General features: G+C 40.9%; 2 protein-coding genes across 11 annotated transcripts in view; one reads left to right on the top strand and one right to left on the bottom strand.

Annotated features, from left to right (window-relative positions):
- Window positions 1-12223, top strand: part of clcn3 (chloride channel 3) — a 51043-nt gene extending 38820 nt beyond the window's left edge. For 4 of the 10 annotated variants that reach the window (XM_047385603.1, XM_047385597.1, XM_047385599.1 and 1 more), the window contains 4 exons: window positions 394-792; window positions 914-1130; window positions 2590-2665; window positions 9936-12223. In XM_047385603.1, coding sequence (XP_047241559.1) covers window positions 394-792; window positions 914-1130; window positions 2590-2665; window positions 9936-10130 — 887 coding nt within the window. In that variant the 3' untranslated portion in view covers window positions 10131-12223. Of the gene's footprint in view, window positions 1-393; window positions 793-913; window positions 1131-2589; window positions 2666-2937; window positions 3360-4357; window positions 4396-5990; window positions 6694-9935 lie in introns of those variants that run through there. The other 6 variants (XM_047385605.1, XM_047385607.1, XM_047385606.1 and 3 more) reach the window with 5 other exon arrangements.
- A 756-nt stretch (window positions 12224-12979) lies between these two features.
- Window positions 12980-19674, bottom strand: mfap3l (microfibril associated protein 3 like). The gene is given in 3 exon segments (XM_047385609.1): window positions 12980-14863; window positions 19333-19624; window positions 19627-19674. Coding segments are annotated over 3 exon segments (1311 nt in total). The 5' UTR covers window positions 19660-19674; the 3' UTR covers window positions 12980-13877.
- Window positions 19675-22155: the final 2481 nt, after the last annotated feature.

Raw genomic sequence — 22155 nt, 5'->3', positions numbered from 1 at the left:
TTCATGACTTTTAGCAAACTGCAAACTGGATTTCTTATGACATTTTTTCAAAAATAGCTTTTTTTCTTGCCATTCTTCCACAAAAACAAGATTTGTGGAGTGCATAGTTAATAGCTGTCCTGTATGTGGCTTCTCTGGAGTAGATGTTCATGTTTGTATACTAAAGCTCTAAGGCCTTCACAGAACACGCCTATTTATACTGAAGACAGCTGCTTGCTCAGGATTTTAATTTGACGGCTGAATACTTAATGTTATTGTAACGTGACAAAATGTGGAAAAGTTCAAGGGGTATGAATACTTTTTACTAGTTTTTCTTTTTCTCCTAATATTTAAAGGTTTTTCTGCTATTATTTTTAGTTGGAGATGTTCATTTTGTGTTGAAATGTTCTGTAGGTGGTGTGACACGTATGACCGTCTCACTCGTGGTCATTGTGTTCGAATTGACCGGCGGCCTGGAATACATCGTCCCCCTCATGGCCGCCGTCATGACCAGCAAATGGGTGGGCGACGCGTTTGGCCGCGAGGGAATCTACGAGGCCCATATCCGCCTGAACGGATACCCTTTTCTGGACGCTAAAGAGGAATTCACACACACCACGCTGGCCAGAGACGTGATGAGGCCCAGGAGCAGCGACCCTCCACTGGCGGTGCTGACGCAAGACGACTTGACAGTCGAGGAGTTGCAGGGCATCATCAATGAAACCAGTTATAATGGTTTCCCGGTGATCGTGTCCAAGGAATCGCAGAGACTGGTGGGCTTTGCTCTGCGCAGGGACATAACTATTGCTATAGGTAATACTGCATAAGAAAACTAAACTACGTTCATGATCAAAGTAAATAAAACTGGGTCACAATGGTATGGAACAATAAACCCCTGTCTGCTCTAAATGTGTTTTTCTTTCACTCCCAACAGAAAATGCTCGCCGCAAGCAGGAGGGCATCATGTTCAACTCGAGGGTGTACTTCACCCAGCACGCACCCACCCTACCGGCCGACAGTCCCCGGCCCCTCAAGCTACGCTCCATCCTGGACATGAGCCCCTTCACCGTCACAGACCACACCCCCATGGAGATTGTGGTGGACATTTTCAGAAAGCTGGGGCTGCGCCAGTGTCTGGTCACTCACAACGGGTAAGTAGGACACAGCTGGCGAATTATTCGGGGAGAAGAGCAGGGGGCGTCCCTCCCACTTCCTGATCTCTGGGTTGATTGCTTAACCAGTCAGCGGCTGACACTTTGTCCCATAAAGCACATGTATACACTGCCTGGTGTTGCATGGCCTCTCAAGTTCTGCATGGCTCGGCCTAACTGCTGTGCTGCACTTCCTTTTTCCTTTCTTTGAACAGTACTAGGCAGTCTCCTCAAGCTGCTGACTAAAAACTAACTACAGAAATTCAACAGGTGTTATTTTTGAGTTAGCCAAACCTGTTGCTGTGCGGCATGGATAAAAAAAATCCCAACACATTAGCTCCTGTGATGCAGCAGATTGCTTGATGAACAGTCGATATGTAAGAATGTTCTGGCTGCTCTTTCATCCAGGGGAACTCAACCACCACCACATTATTCATTATCGTGCACACTTTAAGGAGTTGGTTTTGGTGAGCGCTCTCTGCTGGTGGGAAGGAGCAGTTACAGGATGCGTTGTGTTTGATTATGGTTAATTTATCAGATGAGCGCTTAGTTTGCTGTGATTCCTACATGAGAGAAACAGAGCAGCAGTGTTCATTTCTGTTCAGTTTTACCCTTTTATTTCAGTTTTTAATCATAAGTTGGTGATATTCTATATTGTTATTGTCAATAATTGTTAGAAAAAGACCTAAACCAGCAACATTTTCTTATGGTGAAAAAGTATTCATACCCCTTTGTCAAGTTACAACCTTGGAATTCAGTATATTTTGGTTGGGTTTAATGACCAACCAAAGTAGTGCATAATTATGTAGGAAACAATACATGGTTTTCAAAGCTTTATCTTGATGCCCAGTTGTTTACTTCTTCAGGAGAAACACTTTGTGTTTGTTTCATTGTTGTTTTTATTGTTGATCCAAGCATCTTTCTCCGTTATAGAAATATAGAGCCAGTGTTTTGCTCTGTAGAAATTTTACCGTGTAATTTTTAGATGAGCTAGATTTTAGGTAAATAAAAGACGTCAAATTAGACTGCATGTAAGTAGAAATGAATTTGCCCTTTTTGTTAAAATACCAAAAAGTATTTTGTTGTGAACTGGTAGAACCTAAAAAGATATAATTGAAGAAACGACGGTACTCATTGGTTTAAATTAGTCTGCTGATTTTGGTCTCATCATGGGTTTTATTGACAATCTGAAAATATAAAATATTACCACAGTTCATCGTAGCTTGTTAACACTTCATTATCGCATACAAACATAATTTAAATCCACTTTTTGCTTTCTTGTGTGGTTTTTGTTTTAATCAGTTGTGTAATTACAGTTTATTTTACCCTCAGGTTGTTCATTTTTTTATATTACCATTTATTATGTATAATTTGTGCTGCTGCTCTTTGTTCTCTCTGTCTCTACTGTTTATTTGTTGTTGTTGTGGGCAGTGTACTGAGTAACAGGTGTGTGTTTCAGGAATGTGTTGGGCATCATCACAAAGAAGAATATATTAGAGCATCTGGAGGAGCTCAAGCAGCAGACGAAGCCCCTGGTGACTAGCCCCGCCCCTTTACTCATATGACCTCTTACCCCACACTGTCACACCTGTCTCTTAAGCTACGACTCTTAGAAGGGATGCATGAAAAGTGCTGTGGAAAAACTGTTGACAGTTCCCAACTTAACTTTAAGACTCCTCTCTCTTTCCTCTTACTTCACACAATCTGTTGTTGGTGGGTTGGCTTGTTGTGGATTTTGAACTCATAAAGAAACATCTTCAAGTAGACACTGTCTGACTTCCATCTTCATTGCTTGTATCTGTTGCAGTTTTGGAGCATCATACGTAAAGTCTTTGAGGGGTTTTGTGGGTCCTGTAATGGTGGACCTGAGTGGGAACTGTCACCTTCATCATGCGGGAGCCCCTTTCAGACATGCTTATTGTAACGTTCTGTGAATGTGTGCCGGTTCATCTCATGCTTGCTAAAACTACGCTACTTAGGTCGCCAAAAACAAATGATGCATTTTCAGTGTAACCTATGGAGTCAGTATATAAGATTAATGTAGAGGTTTTAACAGTAAATTACGTGCAGAGTTTGCATACAGAATGTGAACTCTTCCTCTTTCATATGACGCTTAAATTTAGAACAGTTTGCTAAGTGCTAGGCTAATGTTAGCAGGTTTTCTCTGCGTTTTCATAAGACTCGTGGTTCCAGTGCCTACAGTAATAATAAAACCAATCTAACGGTAAATTTGATGTTTTTCTACTTTAATGCTTCACACTGTTCTGAATTATTTTCCTGTTAATGAGCTCTTATCTGTTTTCTGGTGAGTTATATTTGTACTAAAGCCTCTGTCCACTAAATGTGACAGATTTGTTGTAGTCAGTTATTTTATTTCTCTATGTTTTAGGTGCCAATGTGCGAGTAAACTCTAGTGACTAGGATATATAGCGTCAAAACAATGATTTATTTCCTTCAACTAATCTCCCCTTTTAAAGATCTGAACATGTTTATAAAACATTTAACCTTTTAGAGAGACTAATGAATCGTAAATGAAGGCTCTACCACAGAGGTTTACATGTCTGAAAGGGGCTGAGTAAAGTCCCATGAAACTGCATTTGTACCAGCTGTAGTTATCCTTAGTGCTTTCTCAGCCGCTTCATGCAAGCAGATCAGCTCCACGTTCATCGTTCTGCATTTTCACAAATATTCACATTCCGAAGTGTTTTCTGGTTTGGCAAACTGGTTTTATCTGGCTGGTTATAAACGAGTGACAAAAAAACAGTAAAACATGGGTAAAGGATTTTTCTTATGGAAATATACATTTTTATAAAGAATATATATATATACTAAAAGAAATTTGCAATCGACAACAAATTAATAATCTGATTGCTTTGCTGCTAATTGTATTAACACATCTAATACATATGGTCTTTTGTCACTTGTCGCTGGCAGCCAAAAAAAAAAGCCATCGGCCAACTAAACATTCACCTCAGATAAAAACTTTCTGTGGGTGTAAATAATTTTGTGCTTTTCGAAGGATTTTGACCAATCAGAGGTGACCCTCGTCTGCATGTTTGCTGTCACGACGCCTGTTGTGTGTCTCCCATCTTCTCATCATAGCAGTAGTCGCTCATTTTGTTTTCAAGCTCACTCACTCAGACATTTCTCTCCATTAACGACTGCTTTTTCTTCTTTGTTTATTATTTATGGTGTTGACTTCTCCGTTGTACCCCCCGGCTCCCCAGAGTGATGGCATCTGATCCGTGGCCTAAACGACGACTTGGCGAGTAGTTAGCCGCCCTGGGAAAGCGGACCACCGTTGTTTTATTTAGCAATTTCATTTAGAGGGTGGTTTATAATTCCAGAAGGGAGGGGATCGACCTGTAGAGATATGATTCACACCCACATTCCCTGTAGCCTGTAGTTGTAGTGCGTGTGGTGGAGTGTCGATGTGATGGGTGGTGCCAGTAGTTGTAGCTTAGCTAGTCAGTGTGTTGTTTATTTAAAAGAAATGCTCCCATGCTTTACCCTGCCAATGTTCCCATTAGCCAGCAGAGTCCTGCTTTCCTCCAACAGCTCTATGAGAAGTCATAGCCCACAAACTAAAACACAGGTGCTCATCGTGTCGCTTCCTAAAGTGGTTCATTTGGTCAGATGTTTTTTGCATTTAAAATTAGAGATGCACCGATGGGAAGATTTTTGTAAAGCACTAACCTGCCAGTACATATTTTAGCTGATTCTGACTTTCTTTTTAAGAAATATAATACAGGAAGATATAAAAACAGTATTCAGAGTTTTTCTTGGTTTCCTGCTGTAGTATTCATTATTTACATTAGAAACCCTGAAAGTACTCTCTGTTAAACAGGGTGTTATTGTTTTAAAACAAAGGCAGAAATTGACTGTTTTAACTGACTTTAGCATCTTACTTTAGCAATTAGCATCACAAATACTGACAGTCTCTTTGTGTTTTCCTTAGAGACTATAGATTATTTTCCAAGTACAGCTTATTTCATGACAGACCGTTTGAGGGCAAAACAAAGATAATTTGCTGTTCTCCTTTTTAGCCTTTCTGTTATCTGCTAAAATCTCTCTCTCTCTCTCAGAAATCCTGAAAAATGGTTTTCTTTTAAATAGCCGAACACTTTGCTGGTCCTCAAAATAGCTGCCTCTGAGTCTTCTGTAACTGCATCTACACTGAAGAGTGTTTTCAGTGCGTCTTTGTAGCGCTTAGTAGGCAGAAAAAGAATGGATCTTTGAGTTCCCGACCAGCCAGTCAACAATCATGGCCAATCAAGCTGAAAGCTCTCCCATTCCAGCTCATTTCTCGGAGCCTCTCTAGTTAAAATTAATTGTTGCACACTGTATTCACATGAATAGCAAGTTAGCCTTTACTTTGTCAGATCCTTGGATTTGAATAGTACTACACGTCTGAAGAAGACAGATCGTACACAGACTGATGGTCCGACCCAATCGTTGCTAAACCTGAACAGCTGCTTTTATTAGGAGCCCTTGGTGTGGAGCTGGATTTGAGTTTTTCTGATGTTAAATACAGAACATTTCGACTTCTCTTTATGCCACATTTAACTGTTTATCAGTTTAGTTTCAGTCATGGCTGGACGCTGCTGGGGTTAGTGGGAACACTGTATTCACCCCCTTCACTTCACCTGGTACACTCTGATCCGTTGCTCTGTCCAACAGCGTCTGTGACGGACTGAAAATGATCATGACAGCAACGCTTGGTCTGATCTGTGTCAGGTGTTTAACCCATGTCTGTGTGCCTGTAGCTGAAGCATCCCTCCAAACCAACCAAATGTCATCTTAGCTTCTCTAACTCAGACCTGGGGTAACATTTTCACTTCTGCTCTTCTTCCCTTCTAGGGTTTAAAACAAACTGTTTGCTGTAGTGCTTCAGCTCGGTAGCACCGACTGCTTCTCATTGCTCTCTCCTAGCTCCACTTCAGACACTCCTCTTCACCTGACCTGAGATCAGAGAATACTCAGATTGTTTCAATGTTGAAACTCATGAAAGTTATTAATCAGCTCAGCTGGGCCTCTCCAGTCAGCAGGAAATCTCTTTACTGCTCTTCTAGTGAAGTGTCACATGGTAAATATATCAGTAGTACAGATAAAGAGGACAATTATGTTGCAGGAGTCAGAATTGTTTAGAGCTGCTAAAATATTCATGATTCACACTAAAGAGATTGTTCCAATTTATCATAACCCTGTTCTTATTTTTTCATGTTTGAAATATCACTAACAGATATTTCGGCAAAACATAAGTCCTCTGCGGTGTTTGCACCTTTGGAGCATGTCCTTTCTGCATGCAAACACGCAGCATTTTTAACAACAACAGTTCTCAGGTGCATTTAAAGAACAACCAAAACCTGGGGAAATGTATTACCTCGCAGTCTGTTTTTGTTTTAAATCTGCACTAAAAACCACAGAAGTGCTGCAGTTTGTATAGATCTTTCTACATTAACCTGGTGTGGTTCTGGCACCTTTAAACTTTGTACATGTGTTGCAAAGGTTAATAATTTAAAAGAAATGCTAAGATGGTTTGAAATAAACAAAACATTTTTGTGGCAGAATAATAAAATATGCTCAGATTTATTCTCCTCCTTTGTTGTCACCCGCAAAAACACAGTAAATGAATACACAGAGCGAGGGTATGGGTAAAATTCAAGAGAAAAATCTCAATTAATTTATTTATCTCAGATATTTATTTCTTTTTAGGCACCAGTGGCCTATATTTTTTAAAAGTGAGTAGACATGAAATGGGAGGGTTACATGCAGTACATGTCAACAGCCTGGGACTCGAACCCACGGCAGTCTATGTTGAGGACTAAGACCTCTGTGAAGGGTTGCACACTTAACCCCTGCACCACCCTCGCTGTGCCTGAGATAACTTTTCTAAAGAAACTTGAATATCCTCTAAAGTTAAAGTCTTTACAAAAAAGTCAGATTTTTCCTTTATTTCATGCATAAGTATTATAGAATCCAACCAGTATTTTATCTGGTATTGTAAAGTAATACATTTACAAGAGATTGAAGTTGTCCGTTGATGAGAGGAAGTGGAGGTTCTCTGCGACGTAAGCTGTTAATATACGAAACATAAAAACTGAATGAAATATTAAAAACAAGACTCATAAATGGGAAAGAACAGGGGGTACACTGAATTCTGTTGCATTTTTGATATTGTAACTTTAGATGGCGCTGTTGGTTCCTACATGTTTTTGTAACCTAATAGCTTTCTCTGTTTAGATAAATATAATAACCAGTGGTGGGCACAGTCCCACTAATCTCCTCACAGCTAATAGCGGAACTAGTCTTTTGTTTAGTGGATTGTTTTTTGTTTTTTTTCTAACTTTGGGTCTGCTATTGTACTGTTTAGCGCCGCTAAATCAGGTTTCATTGACTTTAAGTCTGCTAATATAATTCCCGCGTTTGTTCCTTTCTGTTGTGGGCATATCTCAAAGAATCTGTTCAGTTTATTAGTTTTCAGTTTAGTTTATTTATATAGCGCCAATTCACAACACATGTTGTCTCAAGGCACTTCACAAAGTCAGGTTCATACATTCCAATTAATCCTAATCATTGAACAGTGCAGTCAGATTCAGTTATTTATTCAAATTGGATAAAAAGTTTTTCTGTCTAAGGAAACCCAGCAGATTGCATCCAGTCAGTGACTTGCAGCATTCCCTCCTCCTGGATGAGCATGTAGAGACAGTGGACAGTCACTGGCGTTGACTTTGCAGCAATCCCTCATACTGAGCATGCATGTAGCGACAGTGGAGAGTAAAAACTCCTTTTTAACAGGAAGAAACCTCCAGCAGAACCAGGCTCAGTGTGAGCGGCCATCTGCCACGACCAACTGGGGGTTTGAGAGAACAGAGCAGAGACACAAAAAGAACAAAAAAGCACTGATCCAGAAGTACTTCTATGGGAAGGAAAAGTAAATGTTAATGGATGTAACTCCTTTAGTTGTTTCATCTAGAAAGAAAGAACAGATAAACTCTGAGCCAGTTTGAAAGAGAGCACATATAATTAGTTACAGTAAAATCTCAGTCAGTAGCTATGTCTGTTAAGCACGCTATTGACTTATGTTACCCACCTGCTACTCCCTCAGCTCCCTTTTTCTGACTGGGTCAGGGAGTAGGGCAGCAACAGCAAGTGTGTGTGCTGACAGAACACAGTGAGGTGGGGGCCTACCTTCAGTCCCAGTTTGGGTGGGCTCGTCCTAGCGGTTAGCTGTTAGCGTTTCTGTTTCGCAGAAGTGAAGCTAATATTTTAGTTAGTGGAATATGGATTAGTGTAGCTAACTTTTTGGTTAGCTGTGACCACCGCTGATAACACAGAGCAATAGTTGTAAAAATTAGTTATCCTAAGGTGCAAAGAAAACGTTTGGTGCATACAGTGCCTTAAAAAAGTATTCACAACCACTGTACCTCTTAACATTTCCTCATATTGTGCCCAAAGTGGATCATTGTGAAGTGACAGGAAAATGCTACATAGATTTTAGTTTTTTTGGGGGTTTTTTTACAAATAAAAAACTGAAAAGTGTGGTTTGCATTTGTGCTAAGTCCTTTGACTGGAAACGTTTGCGCATTTTTCTATGCAAGATAGCTGACGCCCAGTCAGATTGGATGGGAAGCATCTGTAAAAAGCAATTAGGTCACTCCACAGATTCTCAGTTGTATTTAGGTCTGGACTTTGACTGGGCCATCCTAACACATGAACATGCCTTGATCTAAACTATTCAATCGCAGCTCTGGTTGCATGTTTAGGTTCGTCCTGCTGAAAGGTGAACCTTTGCCACCGTCTTAAGTCTACCGCAGTCTCTAACAGGTTTTCTTTCAGGGTTGCTATCCGTTTAGCTTCAGCCATCTACGCTGACCAGCTTCCCTACAGCATGATCCTGCCACCACCATGTTTCAATGTGGACATGGTGAAACATGGTTGGTGGAAACTCCATTAAAATACATGGAAGTTTAAACATGACAAAATGAGGAAAATGTGAATACTTTTTGCCATGGCACCTTTCAGACTAAAATACATATAACTGTCATCACTTGCCATTCGTGGCAAACAATGTAGAATATCTCATGGCGATTATTCAGTGATTTAAATGAGAGAAAGCAATGTTGGTGTGCTGTGACTGTTCCCATTGATGACCTCTCTGATCCATTTTAGAGACAGTATTGATGTATGAACAAAAAACTGCAAAGGTAAAAGTTGTCATAAACTGGAACATTTCTTAAAGCAGCTTGTAAATAAAGTTAACATTATATCAGTCACATGTTTCGGATCAAAAATGGACAAACTTGCCACAGATTGGTTTTGGCTGCTATAGTTAAGGCTGTTGATGTTGGAAAGCCAACAAAATTTAATAAAAGTCCGATCTGTTGCCTGACTCCTGAGATAGTAGCTTCTACTGGTTTCCAGCTTTCCTAACTCCTCCTGTTCAGTACTTCCTGTCTCCTCTCTGTAGGGTCCAGCTTGAGTTTTTAGACAGAAAACCTGAAAAGGTCTGTCTGAAATGAAACCTCAGTCTGAAGCGGGTGCTGTTTCTGACCTGCTTTCATCTCTCTTTCCTGCAGTTACTCCCCCCCTCCTTCTGACCTTTTTGCCCTCTGGGACTCGTGGTTTTGTTGGCACTGATTTTAACACCATATCCAAATAAACCAACAGAGAGTCAAATAAATATGCTGCTATTGTAAAGGCCAACAAAAGCGCGATGTTTTCTGTCTTTTGTTTTAGATGCAAACCGGGAGTAAATTCTCAAGTCTGTTAATGTGTTTCTGTTCCCTCTGTCTCCCCCTGCAGGCGGCTTCTTGGTATTATCACAAAAAAAGATATCCTTCGTCACATGGCTCAAATGGCAAATCAAGATCCAGAGTCCATTATGTTCAACTGATCCACTCCTTCCAGGACGGCTGGGGAGGGGGAGGATGTAGCGAGGAGGAGGATGAAGAAGAAGAGGAGGAAGAAGAGTGCCTCCTGAATGGCTCCAATCTCTGACATCCGGACCCTTTCTTTTGTTAGTTTTTTATTTAATTTGCTGTTGAGCTCTGTGGGTCCTGAGCCTCACTGAACGACTCACTGTGGCCCCCAGAGACTTATGGGCCATCAGGAGGGAAAGAACGACAATAAAGACATTGATATTGCCGTTTGGCTGCTGAGGACACAGAAAAAGGTTACATGTTGAAGGCACATTTTACACAGTCAGTCTTTTGCACTCTCAAGACACCTCCTACATGCATGCTGTCTCTAAACACACACGAACATGCTCCAACCTGTAACGTTACACCTGTTTGCACTTTTGCTGTGCCTACCCTCTTGATCTATTTCAGCTCATGCTGCGGTGGGCATCATTGTCGGACTAGGGTCGAAAGGTCAGAATGAACCACAGATGAGGGACCTCAACACCTCCAGGCTCCTGTGACCTCACGCTCCCCCCTCAACAAAACACACATCCACACCTCTGACCTGTCCGTCCTCCGGAAACAAAAAAACTCGTTTACCTGTGAAGTGTGAGTTAGTGTGTCTGCAGCGCCTCCACATTCCAGCCAGGTTACGATGGGAACTGCACATCAATCTAAAGTTGGCTTTAATATCTGTCTCCCTTTGTATGCTTGGGTGTGTGTGAGTAAAACACCGAGGGAGGAACTGAGATCGAGTTGGTTCTTTATTTCAAGAACAAACATGTTCTCGTTCAAAAGGAATGAAGAGAGAAAAGTAAAACGTTTGGATGTTTTCATTTTTGAGCCATTTGTTTGTGAGCCCAGTCCATTTATTATGAAAGCAGGTCGAGTGTGTAGTGAATGATAAAATGAAAATTGAAAGATGAAATCTATTCTCCATCTTATGGTCAAAAGGAACATTCAGAACATTGATCTCATCTTAATCAATGACTGCTTGAGGCACCAAGTGATCAGTCTCAGTTGGTTGACGTTACAGTAGAAAAGAGAAAATGATGCTTCTTTACTTCTAGCATTAAATACAAGTGCATCTCAAGAAAATCCTCAAAAAGTGAATTCAAATAATACCAGTAGTTCTATTGATTCATTACACAAAGTGTGATGTATTTCTGACAGTCTTTCAGTTAATTTAGATAATTATGGCTTTCAGCTAATGAAAAACAAATTGTTTTTGAACAACCAACCAAAAATAATCACAGGAAACAAACGCTTCAAATACATGCCTCTGGGTGTCATGAATCTCTATAAGAGCTTGACTGCATTCCCATCTGGGAACATCGCTTTAATCAGGAACATTTGAGCTGTTTTAGCTCTTTCTACTAACTGAATTTATCCCTAGTTTGTTTTTGCTTAGTTTAAATTTGGGTATGTAATGTAAATAATTTTACTCTGGCACGTCCATACAAAATTGGAGATTTAACCGTTTCTGTTAATACAGTTTAGGCAAAAATAACGGGATTTGAACAGAAACCGTTCCCTTAAGTCTGGTGCTCAGTGTGATTATCCTCTAGTCAAACTCTAAAGAAACTGGAGTAAAAGTAGCAGCTGAACGTCTGAAAACAGCGTCACCGTTTAGGTTTCAGCTCTTCTAAATCTGAACGGGTTTCTGTTCTTACTCACAGCAGACGTTCCTCTGATGAAGATGGTCGGGTTTCACTTCCTTTTGTTTCGTTCTTTATCCTCAGACATCTGACATTTCAGACGGAGCTTATGAAGGGGGGAGATTCAGATGGAGAGCACATTACCTGTAGATTGAGTGGTGTGGGTGTGGGTGGGTGAGGGGTAGCTGTGGACCTCTGCATTGCGGTGACTGTCTTCCTGCGGTTCAGCAGGGAGCAGAGCATCATCTTCATCAACCAATAGTGTTGTCTAACATTGTATTTCATACCGAACCCAATGTTTTTCTCCTTTATTTTATAATTTATGGGTAGCGTCAATATAGTTGTGATTATTATTCTTCTGAAGAATTTTATGTATGATTACATTGTTTGATTGTACATTAAGAACAGAGAATATGTAAAGAAAATATTGTTTTAAATTAAAAGGAGAAAATATTGAAGTTGTACAGATGAGCGCCGGTGTGATCCTGTCTGCAGATGAACCCCATAATTAAACACGTCTGGTCACTGATGATTCATGCTTACCATCCTGAACTTTACCAGCAGCTAAGACAGCAGATGGAAATTTATATAAGCCATTTAGAGTAAATGTAGGAATCGGAAATGATTTGACATATTTTGAAACTGTTAATTCAGATATTTTTCAATATGTGTGGAAGCCCAACATTTTTCAACTTCTGACTTTGTTTCTTTATCGATCAATTTGGCTCATCTCTGGCTAGCTGGATCAGGTAAATAATAACCTGACTATTTTTGTTAACGTATTTCTAGAAGAGTGACATTAAATCAGTTTAATCCGTAGTACTTTGGGTGTTTCAATGATAGATATTCTAGACTTGTAACCCAAAATAATTTTCTCAGAGAATTTGTTTTTTTGTGCTGCTCAACAAATATTAATACTCATAGCTGATCATTTATTGTCTGAAAGGTTAATCTTTCCTGAGTAGTTGTTTCATCATGATTCAATATCATCTACACCACAACGCTGCAGAGTTGTGATGAGGCTAGTGCCTGTCTCCAGCGGCCAAGAAGCAAGGCACATCCTGGAAAGATCAGCTGGGTTTTTCAAATCATCTTCCCTGCAAAAGGCAGGCAGGTGCATTTAAGAGGCACTTTTCTCTAAAACAGAAACTCCATTAGCAGGTAGGGATGATGATGTTTATGCATAAAACAGTGACGATCTCATAAAACCTTTTAACTTTGTAAAACTTCTAGAACTGACTGCATACAGTTTTCATCATGAATTAAAAAGTAAACACACACACCTTGCTTTTAAGTTTAAGTCAAAGCACAGCATCTGTATTTTATTCCACTACAAAAACCAAAAGAGAGGCATCTGAAAAGCATCAGTTAAAGCAGAACAGCGTGGCAGCTCTTCTCGACCACAGACTGGAGCTTCAGCCGAGAACAAAAAAAGAGTCAATTTAAGTCTCAGAACTAGATGTCAAACACACTTCAACATGCACGTTTACAGCAAAATCTCAGCAGATGAAAGACAAGGCTAAGATCAGGCGGGGAGGTGGATTATAAACCGAAAACGTTGAATGAGAGGAGGAAAAAACAAACACAATGGAGATTTTAAAGTGCTACCTGCTTTAACTAGACAGACTGGAGGACTCAAACCACAGCACAGTGAGGATTAATATAATATTCTATAATATAAAGAATATACAGAAAGCAAGCTCCACCCAGAGGTGTCTCTAATCAGGACACAAACCTGCGTGCTGAAAGCACGAACAATCAAACGCTCCATTAAGCTCTTCCAGTCCAGCATGCAGCAGTAGTGAAGCAGAGCGGCTGTGGTGGTCCCTGGATGTGAATCCTCGAGTCAATGGCGCAGATTTCTGGAGTCAAACATAAATATCCGAACAATGTAAGAAACTACAAACTGAAAAAGATCCCCCTTGCTCCTCCTTAAATAAGAAGGCATCTCCTGATACATTTCTCTGTTTATTACATTATTAATATTACTACCTCCTCATGTACATTCAAGCATGAAAATCCAGAGTGAAAAGGGTCTAAAAAGCCTGATTTCTCCCGCCTGGATGAAATGTTTTAGGAACTTCAGAGATAAAAATGTGATTTTTTTTTCCATACAGTGTGAAATGGACCTTTAGTCTTCAGGTGGAAATGCATAGCAGGATGTCGGACCGGTCCTCATATTCCAATCACACATGGCTTTCATAAAACACCTGACAGGGAGGGGTCTTGCTGACCCTCGGTTCAGCTACTTCCTGTGTGCTGCCCTGGTCTCCTGGAGCCTCCTGCTGCTCCTCGACGGGGTGAGGAGCCTGCTGCGTGGGGGAGGGAGGAGTGGAGGGAGGAGGAAAGGGGGAGGGAGGAGGAGAGGGGGAGGGAGGAGGAGAGGGGGAGGGAGGAGGAGAGGGGGAGGGTGGCAACGTCTCGGGCTGCTGGGGAGCCTCCGTGCCGCAGAAGTCTCCATCGTCGAGGGGAGGGTGCACTGACGCCTGGATCGCGATCTGCTGCGGCTGATCGTGAACGGAGGAGTTGTCCGAGTCGGCGGCAGGGGACTCGCTACGCTCTCTCTCCCTCACCTGCAGGATAGTGAAGACGTCCCTCACCCCGATGGAGGGGATCCAGCCCTGCGCGTCACGCCGCCACTCCGGAGCGTGCCGGACGAAGGTGTGCCTCATCTCCTCCACCCCCACCACTTCCAGGATCTCCTCCATGAAGGTGCGGCAGTTCATGATGAGCGGCGGCAGCGGGATGCTGCGGGCCAGCTCCTCGATGTACCGAGCGAACTCCATGGTCTTGAACTGGGTCACCTTGGCCAGCTCCAGCGTCTTGGCCGAGGTGATGATGGGGATCCTCTTGGCGATCTCGAAGGCCTTCTGCAGCTTCTCGGCGCCCTCGGTGCGGAAGAACTCGTTGATGGCTTTCTCTGTCTTCTTCAGGTGGCTGCTCATCATACAGAGGCGTGTGACATTCATGATCATGATGATGGTGAAGGTGACCAGACACACCACCATGTAGTATACGCCCATGTCGCCGTTGGTGAAGACCACACGCAGGGTCACAGTACCGTTGGAGCTGCCGTGGACGTTGGTGGCCATGCAGGTGTATTTGCCTCGGTCTGAAAACTCAATACTGGTGATGTTGAGGACCCCGTCGTCCAGCAGCCACCACTTCCCTCCTGCAGACACACAGAACAGAAAAGGTGGCTTTTTGAGCTCCTACGGGTGAATTCCTGTTTGTTTGAGGCACTGTGACCTGCTGAATGGCAGATTTGCTGATAAACTGACTGATTCTGTGGCCAAAATATAAATCCTCATAATGCATCTGCCTCACTGCTGACCAGTGCAGATATCATGAAGAACTTACTGCAACTGCTCACTTCTGATGCTGCATGTAGTCTGAAAGATCCAACAACAACTCATTAAACCTGTATATGCGTTTCTAAAAACAATAATGTTTACAGAAAAGAAGTGAATATCTTTAATCTATCCATAAAGCAGCAGCCCTTGCTTTAAATATGGTTCGTGATGGTTTATTATCAGATAAAAACCCATGTAGATTCTGGGTTAGAGACCAGCAGTGAAGAGGAGAAGCCATGTTGTGAATATTTAAACGCAGCGTAATGTTTCACCTTGAAACACTGGACTATGCAGTCAACGTTGGAATATTCTGGGTATTCAGGGTCTTGAAAAACTACTGAACCTTTTACACATTTTCTTAAAATTACAACTTCACACAAAGTAGTGCATATTTTTTAAACGATTCATGGGTATGAAAAATGTTTTACAGAGTGTAGCAAATTTGTATTCAATCCTTTGTAGAACCACCTTTTGCTGCACTTAGAGCCACAGGTCTTTTGGGTTCAGTGTCTACCAGCTGTGCACACCTGAAGGTTGAATATTTTGCCCATTCTTTCTTCCATTAAAATAATCATAGCTCAGTCAGACTGGATGGAGGGAGTCTGTTAACATCAATTTTCAAGTCCGGACTTTGACCAGGTTATTCTAACAAATGGGCGTGCTTTGATCTAAACCATTTCTATATTCTTTACCAAACTGTACTTTTTATGAATTTCGTTAAATAATTGCTGTCTTCTTACCAATCTCCTATAAAGGCCAGTTTTTTAAACTCCTACTAGTTGTTCTGTCGACAGACTTTCCCACCTTAGCTGTGGATCTCTGCAGCTCCTCCAAAGTTATCATGGGCCTCTTAGCTGCTCAAGCCTGTCAGTTTGGGTAGACATCCATGTCTTGGTAGGTTTGCAGTTGTGCCATAGTCTTTCCATCTTCAGATGATGCGTAGAACAGATCTCTGTCAGATGTTCAAAGTTTGGGATATTGTTTTATAGTCTAACGCTCCTTCAAATCTTTATCACTGCGCTGTCAGCTGCGTTCCTTCTTCTTCATGGTGCGGTTTGTCCACCAATGTCCCCTAACAACCCTCTGATTTCACACAGATGGACTCTATTTATAGGACTTCTGAATAGGGGTGGGTGATATGGACTTAAAGTTTTATCACAATATTTTCTGGAATTTATTGTAATAAAAATAAAAAGTATTCATAACTTCTTTCCAGTTATTTAGGTAACTGTATGGCTCCCACAAATACTGCTCTCATAAAAAAACGAACCCATTTAGGCTTCTTAAGGACACCAGTTACATTCTTATCACTAAACTGCAGACAGTAAGTGCATTTTATCATATGATAGAATTTATTGATAGTTATTGATGGTCTTGATGGAACCAGCAGTGGAGAAAAATTGTAAAAATAACAATTCCTACAATACAGCCAGATTGTTTTTTTTAAACATCCTTAATTGGAATTCATTGTTGTTCTGATAAATCCAAATTATAGGTCCATGCACACCACACATTTCAGATTAGTGTTTGTTAAGAAAGAGATTAACACTACATATTTAGTTATTTAGTTACACAACGTACTGTGGAGCTGTTATGTTATTGTGGCCCAGTTGCTCAAACGAGTATTTAAAAAGTCTCAAACATATCAGACTTGCAGAGCGCTGCCTGGTTGTTTGTTTTTGTTCTGGATTGCTGCCCATCGAGTCAATGAATTGCTTGTTTTTTACTGATAATCAGAATGTGAACGCTGCTGTGTTCAGAGGATCAGTGTTTTCTACTGGGGAGCTGGATGACAAGATCAATACCACTCTCTCTTTCTCTCTGTTAGATGTTAAAGCTACAAACAGCCGGTACACTGAAGCTCTCCTAACCGAACAGAAACCGCTCTTCATTTCTTCAACTGTTTAATGATGGAGATTTTAGCGAGGAGTTGACAGGAGGTTCTGGTAATCTTCAGACACAAGCAAATAGTTGAATCCAGTAACTGTGCAAGCAAAACTAATCTGCTGCTAAGCACAAACCTCCACTTCTTCAATAACGCAAGTGTCTGTCGGGGGATTTGATTTCTACAATACTAATAATGTTCTGGTTTCGCTTGAAAAATGACTGTGGGCAGAATTCATCCCACATGCAGCATTTCTGAAATGATGCATCATCTCCTCCCTACTCACACACAGTATCCAACTGTGTGTGAGTACAGTAGGACAAATATCATAGAGGGCTTCTTTCAAACCCATCTGAGACCTTCTGCTCCACTGTCACCATTAACCTCACTTGACTGGTATCCTCGGGAGGAGATGATTGATCCTTCAGGAGATGCAGCCGGCTAACCGCTTATCATGACACCACTGATGTTCTGCCAGACGCCACCAGAAAGGTTATAGGAAGAATCACGCACGGTCAGAGAAAGTCCCCCGAGTAAAAGACAAGCAGCACTAACCCTTAAAGAAGAAACACCATCTGTGACCAGCAGAGCAGGGAAAGAGAAGCCTCTTTGTTGTATTTCTGTGTGTAACCCAGAGGAGGAAGCTCTCAACGTACACCTGCAGTTCTGAATATTTGGGTCATAATAACAATAATAATAATGACTCTGCCTCCTCCTTCATGCGTCTGATGGCAGGTTACAACAGGCTGGCGCAGGGAAACCATCCACATAACGTCAACTCTCTTCCTTCCACACTGAAACAAAAAAAGCCTCTCTGTCGAATGAAAGAAAATGTTTAATAAATGAAATAGGAACTTTGAAGGCAAAACATTCTGTTCGATATAGATCAGGAATCAATATGGAAATGTGCCAGATGATGCAGGAACTTTGACTAAAATCCCCACTTTCCATGAATCCCTTCGTCCCAGTCAGCATATCTAGCTGTGTTTTCCATAGCTGATGGGTGACCACTCTTAAATGTAGCCACGTTCTAGAACATCTGACCTTCTGAGTGTCTCTCGTTGTGTTAAGTCATAAATAAACAACTCGGAGCTGCCTGACAGGACTTTTATCTTTTACCTCTGGATCTTCTGAGGAAAGTTTGCTTCTTCAAGCTGGGTATTTACAGTAAGTGGGTTACTATTAAAAAGAAAACATTATTCTTTCACACACCATGACCAACATAATATAGGGTTCCTATATTATTCTCTAATACTTAAGACTTTCTGACTTTTCTGGCAATGTTCAGGCAATTAAACGTTTATACATGAAGGTTCACTACACATTCACCAACAATAATATAAGAATAGTATTTATTTGATCTTTTTCTAGCCTTTCTGTCATGATCACTCTTGAATTATTTATATCACAAGCAGCGGTGATGTCACACTGCGTGTGTGAGAGAGAGACCAGTTGCTGAAAAACAAGTTTGACTAATATTTTCAGAAATGCTTTCATTATTCCTGGGGTTAGCAATCACTGTGGTTAGCACTGCTATATTAATGTAGACCGTTATCTTAACTGTGAGATTTTTGAAAAGCTGCCAATATTTCCAGATCCAGCACAGCCTTCCTGTTATCTGCTTAAAATGTTGCTCTCTCTCACAGCCTGAAGGAACTAAAACAAAATGTCAGCAGTTCCCTTTTAATTCGCCTCTTACGTCTCTATGCTTCCCCTGAGTTCATTTAAAGCATTTCACTATTCTGAAAATAGAAAGGTTTGAGTTTTCCTTCTTTGGTAACAACATCCACACCAAAGAGTGTTGCTAACAGCGCCGCCTGGTAGAGATTTAGCAAGGTGTACTGACTGAGAAAGACTGGAGTTTTGAGGTCCAAGATGAAACCCGACCGATTGCGGTGGGAACAGATTTCTTGGTGTGGTTCTGCTTATAGTCACTTTGTGTGTCTTTTACATGAAATAATAATAATAATAATTATGGAGCAACTTGCTCATAAAACTTACCATTTTTGTCTTCTTATAAACAGGACAGGCAATAAAGTCTTGAAATACAAATATTTAATTTTTCTTCTCTATACTGGTTAAGACCCAAGAAAATACTAAAATGAGATTCCAGACTTTTAAAAAATGTGTAGGAACCCTGTTATTAAATAAAGCTTAATATTATTCAAACTGTCATTAAGAATCTGGAGTGCTGCTCTTACTTTACTGCATAATGTCCAGAGCTGAAATGTTTGTTTCTAAATCCTGAACACTTCCTCTGATTATGGCATTGACTGCAGTGTGTCTCAGACAGTGGCTTATGGTCATAAAGTAAATAAAAATCGTTGGTGTAACAACAACCAACTTATAAAGAAATTTTGATGAGAGGAAACCAGGTTTAAAGTAACAGCAAGTCTTCCTCACCGCTTGTCTGCGTGTCCAGGCGCTCTCCATGGGAGTTGAACCACTCGATGCTGGGGAACGGCTCTCCGGTGACGTTGCAATCAATCAGCGCACAGCTCCCCTCTCTGGCAATTATCTGGCTCACTTTCGTGAACACGACTGGGATGAAGCCGCCGCCGCCAGTCACGTTGCTGTTCTCTGTGCGGTTTCCATGCGCGTCCACTGAGAACGCCCCGGCAGAGCGAAAGGCGATAAGAGGCGCCAGGGCTAGAAAAATGTATCCACTGATCCAGTACATTTTTTTTAAACTGTTGGTGCGTCGCTCGAAGGGGGAAGATACCATGTCATTCCTCCAGGGGGCTCCCTCCTGCAGGCTGGCTATCTCTTGGTAGAGGAAGGCGATTTGGTATTCAGCCGTGTGATGTGAAACATCTCACTGTAGTGAAAAAGTGATTGGCATGTGTTAAACAGAGACCATAAAATAATGTACAGAATTATTGGCACCCTGGTAAAGATCTGTAAAAAGTCTTAAAATAAAGCCATCTTTTACTGCCGTAGCAAAATCCAGCCTTCAATCTGAAAAGTGTAGAAAGGAAAACTCCAGATTAAGAAATAATAATTTCATTTTATAGAAATCTCAGAGTTTGCACTGATTTGGCAGCCATATAATTCTGATAAAATAAAAGTGAAGGAAACTTCATTCTTACACTTTTCTATTTAAACTGTTGAGGATGTCTGGGGGGGGACCTTTAATTACTAATCCATATGTTCTTGTTTCCCTGGGGTATAAATATTATGTAACAAAGAGGCAATTTCCACTATTCCAAGTTGGTAAGACTAGAGAACACAGCATTGAAGTTATCCGGATGTGTTTATTGATCAGTCAGGAAATGGCTGCAATAAAATAGATGCTTAGAGATCTAGAGGTCACCGGTTCTCCATTAGATGCTATCTATCTGTACACGCCAACCAGTGGTTTACGAGGCATGTGAGGAAAAAAGCCTCATATGTCCTGCCATGACAAATGTAAACATGTGGAGGGTGCTTTGGTCAGAAGAGACTAAACTGAGCTTTTATACGACAAACACTCAGGTGGGTTCAGTGAATATGTGCAACAGTACCTAGCTAATTGTTAAGTACAGGGCAGATCTCTGTTGCTGTGGGCTTGTTTCTCTCTGAAAGGCCCTGGGAACATTGTTAGGGTGCAGGACATCATGAACTCTAAAAACAGCAAGACATTTCAGGTGGACTCGCTCACCAATAAGTAAGGCACCAGTGATTTTAGTAAAAACAAACATTTCTTAAACCAATTATTTTCCCTCTATTAGATAGATGTAGCCAAATAAAATGTTGGATTGTTCTAAATTTCTGAGATGATGTTATTGCAATAAAAGATTCATTTATTTTATGGGTTTTTTATACATATTTGCTGAGGGTAATAGTAACTGTGAAGAGCAATGCATCTTTAAACAGTTCATTTAAGAACCACTTAAGTAAAGACAAAACAAGCAACTCCCCATCATTATCACTAAAAAGCGGCTGATAAATGCAATAGCTATCACGTTGTTGTTTTCAACTATTCTGCATGTTCAGCTGTCAGTCTAAACAAAAAAAACTACATACTGTATGTAGAAGACTGACAAGCTAAGCCGAGGGCCTGAAACAGCGATGAGACTAACAGTTATGATTTTTGATTGGGTGTACAAGTTGTGATGTGGCAAATTGGAGATAAGGGACATCTATTAATAATCCAAATAAAAATGTCTTAATGTCTTAGAAATTTTTATTTTTCCATGCTTAACGTAACTTTTCTTTCCCCAGAAGGGTCCAAACTTGGAAAAATGATCAAATTGGTTTCCATACTTTGCAAGACTGGACAGAAATCTTGATTGTCTATATCCTCCTGAGACCCATCAATTCATTTTTGTCCTCTGTGGGGGACATGATTTTCAGCCCTCCAATTTAAACATCACATTTGCAACCTATGTTAGTCCCACTGTGCTGTAAAGAGGACATCCTGGGCTTTCTACTGATGCCACAGTTGTGGGGGTGTGGCTAACAGACCACATGACTTCCCTTTTTAAAATGGTGGAAATCCCTGCATCCACATTTTATGGCAGCAGAGGTAGTAAGTGGTCAATTTCTTTCAAAACTCATGTCTGTTGCTAAACATTACATTTCCTCTTCAAGATGAAAGTCTTCACCATCATTTAGTGAAATTTGAGAAATGTACAATAATGTTGAGCCTGTCAAAACACAAGTTTTATCCAGCGTCATCTGTAGGGGACAGCGGGACTTGCTAAAGACTATTTTAACTACTTTTCATGCTTCAGGGAACAGAGTGCTGAGTGAGGCAGAGATGATCTCAAAGAGAACTGTCAGGAGATGACGATGAGGAGGGCCAGTAGAGCAGAAAGGTGAAGGTTCAGAGGAGCCTGAACAGGACCAAAGTGAAGAGATCCGCCAACCAATATGGATGAAAAGCAATGTATAAGCTAGGGTCGTGGAATTTATTGGAAATAGTTTCTGCAAAGGAAAGTCTGATCTTTTTTTTAATAGAGAACACAGAGACAATCTAAAACTTTGTAATAGCAATTATATAATATATTGCATTATGTTAAATTATACATCTCCTTTTTTCATCAACTTAGTTTCAGCCCTGTTCTGGAGGAGAATGCCTTGCAGAAAAGCACTAGGCACAATCATCAAGACTAGAAGCCGAATGATGACTTCAAACAATACAGAAATAACAGCATTTTTGAAAACATGTCTCAGATATCCCAGGATCCACATGTACTGGGCAGCAAAGACAAGGGTCCCTGTTATAGCTAGTCTCGTAACAGA

Source organism: Girardinichthys multiradiatus, chromosome 14 (genome assembly GCF_021462225.1).
Source record: "Girardinichthys multiradiatus isolate DD_20200921_A chromosome 14, DD_fGirMul_XY1, whole genome shotgun sequence".
Classification (NCBI taxonomy): domain Eukaryota; kingdom Metazoa; phylum Chordata; class Actinopteri; order Cyprinodontiformes; family Goodeidae; genus Girardinichthys; species Girardinichthys multiradiatus.
This window is presented reverse-complemented; position numbering and strand designations above follow the sequence as displayed.